The sequence below is a fragment of the Eriocheir sinensis genome, chromosome 38 (genome assembly GCF_024679095.1).
Source record: "Eriocheir sinensis breed Jianghai 21 chromosome 38, ASM2467909v1, whole genome shotgun sequence".
Taxonomy (NCBI): domain Eukaryota; kingdom Metazoa; phylum Arthropoda; class Malacostraca; order Decapoda; family Varunidae; genus Eriocheir; species Eriocheir sinensis.
In genome coordinates, this window is record NC_066546.1 from 12,083,536 (window position 1) to 12,094,040 (window position 10,505).

Below are 10,505 nucleotides of genomic sequence, written 5' to 3' on the forward strand. Positions count from 1 at the left end.
AACCAAACTATATTCTCCAAAATGGTCCGATATTTCTGCTTGATACCAGATACTATTAAAGTGATCTGTGTAGTCTTAACCCGGTAGCAACGGGGATCATGTTTCTTAATGGTCCCTCTAAGCGAGAAAAATGAGAAAATCATCACTCGCACAAATCATTTCATAATATATAAATGCATTTGTGACCAGTTTATGTATCATCTATTTTGGCAGGCTTATATCATGGCACAAATTTGGCCCTTCGCTGCTACACGGTAAAGCCACAAATTTGGCCCTTCGCTGCTACACGGTAAAGCCACAAATTTGGCCCTTCGCTGCTACACGGTAAAGCCACAAATTTGGCCCTTCGCTGCTACACGGTAAAGCCACAAATTTGGCCCTTCGCTGCTACACGGTAAAGCCACAAATTTGGCCCTTCGCTGCTACACGGTAAAGCCACAAATTTGGCCCTTCGCTGCTACACGGTAAAGCCACAAATTTGGGTCGTCACTGCTACCGGGTTAAGATTTCCACCTCTCTTTTATGTCAATGCCAAACATCTCGGAGCTACAGAGTTTTCGTCATATTCTGTTTGGTTGGGGAGCTTACAAAATTGCTGTACTGGACTGTGAAACTGGCCCTAAGACTAGATACCCGCCCTGACATCACACAACACTACTGGGGGTCAAACCGTGGTGCCCTAGTATGCATTTTTCTGTGTGGGCCCTTGAGCTTCTTCCTTTGATGTAAAAACGAAAAAAAAACAAAAAAAAAAAACGCCCATTTGCTGACAATGTTATGAAGGTTAATCTGTTAACCCGACCGCTGCGATTGGGACGGATTTGGCTTTCACTAGTAGCCTGGTGACCTATACTCCCATGTCTTTCTGTGCCTATGTGGTGGATAGAGGAGTGTTTCCCATGTGGTATTGGTATGCTGGATATCCCCTCCCAAGATGCATGACTTTACATTTTTCTTCATTGAATTGTAGCAGCCACTTTTTGTTCCACTCCTGTAGCTTGGTGATGTCTTCTTGTAGGAAATCCGCAGTGAAGGGGTTAATAAAATCTAGACCAATACTGAATAAATCAATAAAGCATATAAAATGGCAAGAGGTCTGGGTTTACTTAAGTGATTATGGGTAGACAGCAGTTTAATAGAGGGACCTTAACTTCCATCCTAACTGTTGCATAATTCAGTGATTATCTTCGGTTTTAAACAAAGTGAAGTAAATAAAGTTCAAGGAAAATAAAGCATTCATCATAATCAATCAAGTGTCTGGTGAGGGAGGAGTATCAACTATAATAATGGGACTTCTGAAAACGGCCTCTCTTCCAGGCTTTCCTATTAGCTTTTGTAAGAGACGTAATTATCAGTTTCTTCGTTTATTGCCCTCGAGCTGTTTCCTTCTCCATAAAAAAATAGTATGGTGCAGCAGCAAAACCATGGAGTAATTCAAACAAAAAGTACTTCATAAACTTATATTATTTTCATATATATATACTGTAAGCCTTGAGATACTGCACACCTTCCTTAGTTGCATTCATTCATATCACAGACCACACACACACACACAAGCATACTGTCATTAGAAGAAGTCCGCCGCACACTTCCTTGGTCCCTCTGCGCCGCTCCCGTCCCTGGCTGGGGATTTCTTCTGTCTCTTTGGCAAGTCCAGCAGGTTGTCGGTGAGTCCCGAAGATATCTCTGCCTCCTCCGAACCCAGCAAGGGCGTTCTCTTCATTCGCGTCGGCAGTTTTGGCGTTATGCTCCTGATGGAGGACGTGAGTTCCCCAAGGCAGGGTGTGATGGCCCCCGGGGTGGCTGGGGTGCGCCTCACACTTGGGGATGGGGTGTAGGATGCCTGTAAGGACTTGTCTGTGCCATGCTGCATCCTTACTTTGGCCTTGAGGAGTTTCTGTGCTGCAGGGGACATGGACATGACTCTCTCTTGGGATGTCTGGCCCCCAAACCTGACCAAGGGGGACGCCAGGCCCTGCTTGGCGGCCATCATCGCCTTCTGTTTCTTGTTCCGGTGTTTCTGGCTGGCCTGCTCCGACAGCTTGTGTCCAATGCGGTCCCTGGGAGTGAAGAAAGTAAAAGTTAATACTGAATAAAATGAAATTTTTATTTGTTACTTGATGAAGGCTCTTGATTTGGTACTCATTCAGCGATTTACAATTTTGGTGACGAGTATGAAGTTCACTTAAGTTTTGATTATAGCGAATTGGTTGATTTTTAGCAATTACACCCTCCAGCAGAGCTTTGGGGTTTAACTAATCTCTGGGTGCTGCTGGGACCTCACACACACCCTTTCCCCTTGCTGAAGGGGAGCCAGTAAATGCTCATCTGCAGAAAATTTTTCGGCCTGAGCAAGGCATGAACCTCAGACCACTAGGAAACATCCTGGTAGGGCAAAGCCTTAATGCACTGTGCCAGATGAGCAATGTTGCCCCATGAGAACAATGGCACTTTTCAGGTGTACAGTGATGCTGATTAAATTGGGAAATATCTCCATAACTGCCTGGCCCAGAAATGTCTTGTTTAGTGTGCTAAGCATTAAGCTGAGGTGAGCTGGGCCATGCATGCACAGTTGTTTTGGAAACTTCTGGTCCTAAGAAAGGGCTTATCAGCTTAAAGAAGAGAAAGAGAAGATATGACTGCAGTGCACAGCATGACAAAAGAAATGGAAAAACTATCCACAGGGATGACCTGTTTATACAGGGGAGTAAGTATGCAAGAGGTCAAAGTAGGGAATTGAGGAAGGTGCCTGTGGGGCATGAAGAAATATAGCTTTCCCCACAGATGGAATGAAATCTGGAATAACCTCAAAAAGGAGGTGCTCCAGACCAAAAATATTCATTAATTTAAAGCTAAACTTGATAGCATGAAATTTAAAGACAGGACAAGTCAATTGGTATAAGCAGCAAGTGAGTGAAGCGATGCGCCCCTGGGCATATTCTCCCTGTTAAGGTCCGTCCACATAGTCGAACACCCACTGTTGCCAATTAACAATGAGAAGCGAAAAGGAGTGCTGATGTCAGCAGCGAGCACCAAGGGGTGTAATGTACACTGCCCATGTTCGTAGTCTTGGAACTTCAGACACTGTCTGGCAGGACAGAGGCGTGGAAGCATGACATTGCCAGGCACAGGATGAACACAGTTTACTGGATGAACTGAGGCTTTCAGTTGATCAGGTCTCACTTGCCCTGTCAACATGGCTAGCCGTATGTCTGTCAGTTGTCTCCATACTGACACTGACTTAAATACCCAGCAGATATCGGCTTCGAACATTGTCTGCCGGTCTTTGCCTAGTGAACTGAGTGGAAACTATGGCATACAACTTCATCTGGTACCACTTTGTTGCCATATCAACTTCCCTCGTTTCAATGCTTATGACGTCATCCTGCTTCGCCTTACGATATGGTAACAGTGTTTGTCTGACAGAGTTCGACCGTGTGGACGGACCCTTAGTTACAGGTCAACTGTTGCTTAGCTTCTGTAAATCACAACAAGGTAAACCAGATTAATACACACACGCAAAGTTTAAGCAATCATACATGTTTTGTTTTTTATACAAGCCAGACTAAATCCTGCAAGGAAAGAAATACAGTGAGTAAACCCCTACACTAACCGACTAGGGAGCTGGGGTATCCTGTAGGAGGGTCCTGGAGTGTGTTTCTTGAGGAGAGGCGTCTGGCTGCCATCCAGCTGACACGGGGTGCCCTCCACCTCACCCCAGGTCATGAGGGGAGAGGCGTCCACACCAGGCACTGGGGAGGGGGCCGTCACAAAGTTGTACCCGTTCACCCGTGGAGAGTCCTTGCCAAGCTCCCGACCTGAGGAACGTGAATAAGAGGCATGAGAGTGAGTGGCTTGATGGCATGCAGGGTAAGGGAATGGTGTTACTGTAGTCAAGAATGATACAAGGAAGGGGAAAGGCTGAGTGAGTGAGTGAGTGGCAAGATGGCATGAAGAGTAAGGGAATGGTGTCAGAGCTGTAATTTCAGGGGGACTATAGCTCCCCCCATGCTTTCTATATCGGCCTCAAAATGCCCCTGAAAGTACTTAAAAATCCCTCCTGCACCTGCTCACCACCCTCCTCATGAACCTATGATGCATACACACACACACACACACTACTTACCATCCACCCCGACCTTCCCCTCCTTCTTGCTGGCCTGCACCGCCGAGGCCTCCAGCATGGCGGCAGCACTCAGGGTCTCCGTGAAGGGGTTGCCGTCAAACCTGGTGTTCTGCAGGTTGATGCCTTGCTTCTTCTGCTTCCCAGCCTCAATTTGCTTATCCTTGGACATTTCCTCACCTGGAATGAGAGGAGAATGTAAGTTTGTATACCTGTGTGCACTGTTATCACCACAACCATCATGTGGTCTGATTTTCTACACAAACCGAGTATGTAACGTGTCATGAAAAGCACTGCGGTCAATTTGAGTGTTCATGGCAAATTAAAGTTAAGAGAGTGCCCAGTCCCTGACCAAAATCATATGGTTTACATGAGCTGTATCCCTATTAGCCGTTTCTTGAGATAGTGGAATATAGAGACGCCCCTGAACACTGCGTTTAGCTCACAATCAATCTACTGAAACTTCCTCGGGTCTTCTGTCTGCCTAATTTTATCTTTCAATCTGTTTCATTCTATATCTTCAGCTGCAGGTGACAAAAAAAAAGAGATAGAGCAAAGACACAAATACAGAGAGCAGAGAAATAAGACAACAAGAGAATGGCGAGACAGAGCAGAGACAGCTGAGAGACAGACAATATAACAAATTCAGATAAACGATAAACTTCTAAAGGCAATAAAAAAGGAGGAAGACAACCTCACAAGATCCACTCACCGTTCGGCACAAACATGACAGAGTTGAAGGTTTTGAATTTCCAGTTTTCCACCTGCTTGGGTCGCGTGTCCTTCTCTGGGGAAACTCCGGTGATGGCCAGGACCGATGCCTCTGCCTGCTGCTCAGCCGTGGGGAGGGCCAGGTTGGGCGTGTGGTCCTTGTTGTGTTTTTCCTCCGCCTCGAACATCCACGCATGCTGCAGGGGGTTGGAAGGGGTGAGATGTTTTGATGGGTGAGCGTAGGGGTTCTGGGTTGAAGTGTGGGCATGTGTAGCATTGATATGGTGTTGCAGGGGGGATGGGGGTTTGTGGAGTGTGGTAGTCAAGGGGGTTAGAGGATAGGTGGAGAGTTCTAATGTCTTAACACTAGAGGATATGAGGCTCTGTGGTGACTACTGGACAGATATGACAGTTAAACGGAATCACTACTGTTTATGATTGTAAAGGAACAGCTAAATGGCAGAGAAAAAAATATATAAATAGTATCTGGGGGTTGTGCTTTGAGTAAAAATAGTAGACTGAACCAATATAAGAATAAAATAAATGTTAGAAATCAAAAGAGACATATTACAGAGGGTCCTGCATTAAAAAGTTGGTTCCAATAGTGTAATTCTCTTACAGACAACTGAAACTTCTACACACCTATTTAACCATGCATATAATATCAATCTCTTACGTCCTTTTGTTTATTCTCTTACCTTCTGTCTAAACCTCCTCTCGTTATCCTGCATCAGCTCCTCAAAGCTCTCGTTGTCCTCACTGGTGTGCTTATCCAAGAACACATCAAGGGACATTTCATGCCTACCCACGGAACCTCTATTAGACTCCCCCTCTTCTCCGGACCCTGCCAACGACTCGCTATCCTCGTCTCGGGAGCGGTGGGTGGCAGGCGTTGAATAGCCCTTGTCTTCCACTGGCGTTTCAAAGGTGGCCGGGCTGTTTTCGATGCTGCGGAGACCCGTACTGTTGCCCTCACTTGCATATTTCTTGAAGAGCGCCCGCAGCTTGCCCACGTTGTTGCTCTCCTTCGCCTCAATGTACTCCATCCGTTCCTTCAAGTTGTCAAGGTCGGGAAAGAAGTCCCTCTCAATGATCTTTTCCAGTTCCTGAGATAAAAAGAATCAGTTAGTATATACATAGGTGTGATTATTGCCTGCTGTATCTTAATTAATGCTTCCTGTGGTGGCCTCTCTTTTTGTCATAGTATTTATCAATAACATGAGAATATTGATCTTACATGGATATTCATGATAAGCAGTAGACAAATAAAAATTGTCAAGTATCAAATGAATATGGTGTAGGAATAGTCCAACATCATATTAGGTCAGTGTGATGGTGAAAGCCTTGCACTCACCCTGACGTAAGTTTCCTCATCCAGTACTTTCTTCTTCCTGTGAGGGGCCGGCTGGAGGGGCTTTTTGAAGACCTCCACACCCTGGCCCGCCACCTCCATGGCCATGCCACCCTGGTCCTTGCTGCCACTCATGTTAGCCTGCAGGAGTGGAGTTTGTTTAGATCTGTAGCCATGCCATTTGCTATTGATGATAGAAGCTGAGGACTGTCATAAGGAGGATGACAAACAGCAGAAGAATGTGGGTACATGAGTACCCATAAACTTTTCTTTCCATCAAATAATGTGCACCATTGACAGAATACCTTTATTAGCTATAGAATTAAAAGTAAATTTTAAGTAAATAGTAACACTTGTTTTTATTCCAAAGTAGTATATTAGAATATATTAGAATATTATACTGTAAATATCATTGTGTGTAGCAGATCTGGTAATTATTTAGAAAACCAAACCTCCATGATTTTTATTATAGTAACTAGTTTCCCTTTCAGATGAAGTATATTGTAGGTTGAAAGTAAATCTGACCCTCAATTTTTTGGTAAACGAATGTTTTTAAATTTACGGGGAATTTTCCATTTTTCTAATCACACTTATCTTGCCGATACATTTCCACGTGCTCATCACATAGATTAGTATTTTAGGGCAATGGGTTACTATCTTGTCAGCGATAGGTTACCATTTTAGTGGCAATAGTTTACTATCCTTAAAAGAGACAGGTTAATATCAATAAGACAAAAGGTTACAATCTGGTAGGTTAAGGCGGGGTCCTGTTAGTTTAAAAAATGTGAAGTAGCTGTGTGCAAGTTTAGTGGTGGCCTGGTCCACTATCGAGAAGTGGGTGTAATTCTAGACTTTTACTAATAATCACTGGGGCAAAACGTTGCAGGTACAGTGCTTCGTACAAAAGGAGGCAAATGGTTAATTTACCGAATATTAACACAACTACATAATTACCTCAGAAGGCAACTAGGTAAACTTAGGAATAGCACTCCTAGCGGGTGTGTGCTTAGGGCACGGCGTGGTGGTAATTACAACATTTCTAGCACATACGACGGGGTTTTAACAAGCAGACAGGCGTGTTTATGTCACAAGGGGTGTATTTTTCCGAGCGGGCTCTTCCCTTTCTTCACCCTGGAGCTCGCAGTCTCATCGCCCATCGACTAGGAAGAAATCGTGAGGCCAGCGAGGAAAAATACACCCCTTGTGACATGAACACGCCTGTCCGCTTGTTAAAACCCCGTCGTACGTGCTAGAAATGTTGTAATTCCCACCACAACCTGCCCTAAACGCGCCCCCGCAAGGAGCCGCTATTCCTAAGATTTACCGGCAACTATATACTATGAGACATAATAAAGATAAGGAATAAGAAAAACAGGACTCCACCAATAATAATAACAAGGTATAAGGACCTGGTGTGGGAGCGAGGTGGACCACTAATTAACATGCGTGACATAATTAGGATAAGGTATAAATAAACATAATAAGAATAAGGATTTCACCAATATAATAATAACATGGACCGATACAATAAGAACTTCACCAAAATAGTAAAACATAAGGACTTCACCGATAATGGGGACAAGGTATAGGGGCTTCACATGTGGATAAGGTAGACTAATAATTAACAAACGTGACATAATAAGGATGAGGCATAAATAACAGGTAAACAGGTGCGCGGCCATACCTTAAACCACTCTGCCAGCTCTGGACCACCGCCTCTCCTGCTTCAAGTAACTCAACCCCTTCTGTCCTCCGTCTCGTCGCTTCTCCGTGGATAAAGTACAGTTCTCGACAATGTATTAGAGTTTATGGCGCCGTGGAGGGAGTATTTACGCCATAATGAGGCTCTTCCAGCACCTACGCAGCCCTTGCTCTGAACGGCCGTGTTGTTTATATGCCGAGCAGTGGTGCCAAGTCCGGTATCAACGTTGTCAGATTGTCGTACTCAGCCTCCAATGTTTGCCGATTTCCGACCCAAAAACTGCCTCCTCGACCCCAATAACTGCCTTCATATATATTTATCGTTAAAATGGTTAATTATTGGTGTTTTTTGGCAATAGCTATGGCTCAGAAACCGGTAAATACGATGCTCTGAGTACGATAATCTGGCAACGGTGGTCCCGTATCAACGTTGTCAGATTGTCGTACTCAGTCTTATTTACAGACTTATGACCCCAAATCTGTCTCCTGGTCCCCAATAACGAGATTCATTCATATTTATCGTTAAAATAGTTAGTTCTTGATGTTTCTTGTCAATAGTTATGCGTCAGAAACCAGTAAATACTATGCTCTGAGTACGATAATCTGGCAACGGTAAGGTCATATATTTTTATTATTCTCTATTACTTTATCATTCTACTGCTGTTATTTTCTATTATTCCATTACTCTATAATCCTCTAGTGTTATTGTTATCCACGCCAAAGAAGAGCCACCAAACTAGTTTCAGAAAATATGGTACAGAATTGACCAGGAAAGTTGAGTCGACTGAAAAACGTTTACCTCAAAATATCTATAAACAACATTTTACGTGTTTTAAGACGCACAGTAAAGTATGAATAATTTTTAAGTCACAGTTTGAGTATGTTAGGCAAATGAAGGCACTTGCAGATAGGCCTAGCGTAAGATGTTAAGAAATCCCGCAAATAATGTCACCGTACTATTAAAAAGGAAAGTGTGAATAAAAAGAAGAGGACAGAGAGGAAAAGGATCTAAAAAAAGCGATACAAAGCGTTACAAGTCAAAAGAAGAACTGAAGAAATATAATAGTATAGAAGCGTTGAAAATGAACAGGTCAAAAGAGAAGAAGAAGAAAAAAAAAAGAAGAAGAAGAAGTATAACAGTATAGAAGTGTTGAGAAGGAACAGGTCAAAAGAAGAAGAAGAATTGTTAAAAGGGACTGATCAAAAGAAGAAAACTCCGAACCAAGACCAAGACCAAGATGACGTCATCGCGGCCGCCAGTGACGTCACGGCGGGGCTGCAGGGAAGAGCGTCCTGTGTGTGGTGACGGGAATTTTAGCGTCGAGTGTTCCCCGCGAGTGCACCAACAAGCTGGCGGCGTACACGTGCGGACGGTACCTGAGCGGGGAGGACGAGGCCTTCCTGGACCTGGTGCACGACGAGCTGCGGGCGTTCCAGGAGGCCCCGCGAGGACACAGGTCAGTTACGTGTGTCCGTGTTTTGATCCTGTCCCATACCTGTTTGTTTGGGGGGGGCGGGGCGGGGGAGGGGGCTAGCTTAGGGTCACCACGCACCCATGACCTTGTTTTCCATTTCTGTGTTTTGATCCTGTCCCATACGTGTTTGTTGGGGGTGGGGGAGGGGGCTGGCCTGGGTGGGGGTGTGGGTGACCTATGCCTCCCTGGGGTGGGCTTGCTTAGGGTCACCATGCACCCATGACCTTGTTTTCCTCTAGTGTTTTTTTTTTTTTTTCCTATGCCTCCTTGGGGTGGGCTGGCTTAGGGTCATCACACACCCATGACTTTTTTTTCCTAGTGGGTTTTTTTTTTTTTTTTTTTTTTTTTACCAAGTCTCCCTGTTGACGGCCCTTGTGGAGCGCTGTGGTAGTGGTGGAGCGGGGCCTGAAACCTCATCAATGGTAAATGGTACATTGTGGTGGTGTGCTGTGGTGGTGACTGGTGAGAACTGGCAACTCAGATTGAAGTTATTGAAAGATTGGAAATTTACTGTTGATAGCTTGCTTGTGATTGTAAAGAGGCCAAGTTGAAAATTAACGACTCGTAATGGCGCCCCTTGTGTGTACTGCCAGTTATGCTTCGTCGTTATGAAAACCATAGTTATACCATATCGCCTAATTTATGACAATATTCAAATGTTCCGGCATTGCAGGAACTTTACTGTAGCGATTAATCCTGGGTGTCTTATGTGTGTATCTCTGCCATACATATAAAGTTGTCATACATAGCCAACCTAACCTCTTGCTTAGCCAAACCTTGCGTCAGTCTTTGTCTCCTCTTCTAAATCCCTTCGCCGTGTTTTTCTACAAGCACTTTTCATCCATATAAGACCAGTAATGTTCCTGTTCTGTGTCAGCCTGTAATCATACTCTCAAGGAAGCTATTTTAACCTGCACCAGCAACCGCCCCCCCAACCTCCCCTCATTGGACCATTCCTGAGCTAGTGACACACGCACACACACACACACACACACACATATAGCCCAGACCTGCTTACCAAACTGTGTCAATTCCTCCTCACCATCTCTTGGGTCAGTCACCTTTCAGTCATGGTGGAGGCTGGGACATTGAGTTTTGATGGTAAAGATGGTAAATACCCCTCAGAAGCACTGTTCCTAAAAAG

At 44.5% G+C, this 10,505-nt stretch overlaps 1 protein-coding gene across 1 annotated transcript; it reads right to left on the bottom strand.

The window, feature by feature from the left end:
• Positions 1 to 1,448: 1,448 nt before the first annotated feature.
• Positions 1,449 to 8,094, bottom strand: LOC127008666 (splicing factor ESS-2 homolog). The gene is made up of 7 exons (XM_050880966.1): positions 7,870 to 8,094; positions 6,189 to 6,326; positions 5,533 to 5,940; positions 4,836 to 5,031; positions 4,127 to 4,303; positions 3,614 to 3,818; positions 1,449 to 2,060 (listed from the first exon to the last, which is right to left on the bottom strand). Exons 2-7 carry the CDS (start codon positions 6,318 to 6,320, stop codon positions 1,568 to 1,570), a joined length of 1,611 nt encoding a protein of 536 aa, XP_050736923.1. The 5' UTR covers positions 6,321 to 6,326; positions 7,870 to 8,094; the 3' UTR covers positions 1,449 to 1,567.
• Positions 8,095 to 10,505: the final 2,411 nt, after the last annotated feature.

Bases quoted from the DNA above. Each gene is read 5' to 3' on its own strand.
- LOC127008666 (XM_050880966.1), bottom strand. From the start codon at position 6,320: ATGAGTGGCAGCAAGGACCAGGGTGGCATGGCCATGGAGGTGGCGGGC. The intron at 5,032-5,532 runs GTAAGAGAATAA...AACCCCCTGCAG, and splicing joins AGAGGAGGTTTAGACAGAAG to CATGCGTGGATGTTCGAGGC. The intron at 3,819-4,126 runs GTAAGTAGTGTG...CACGTTCCTCAG, and splicing joins GGGGAAGGTCGGGGTGGATG to GTCGGGAGCTTGGCAAGGAC.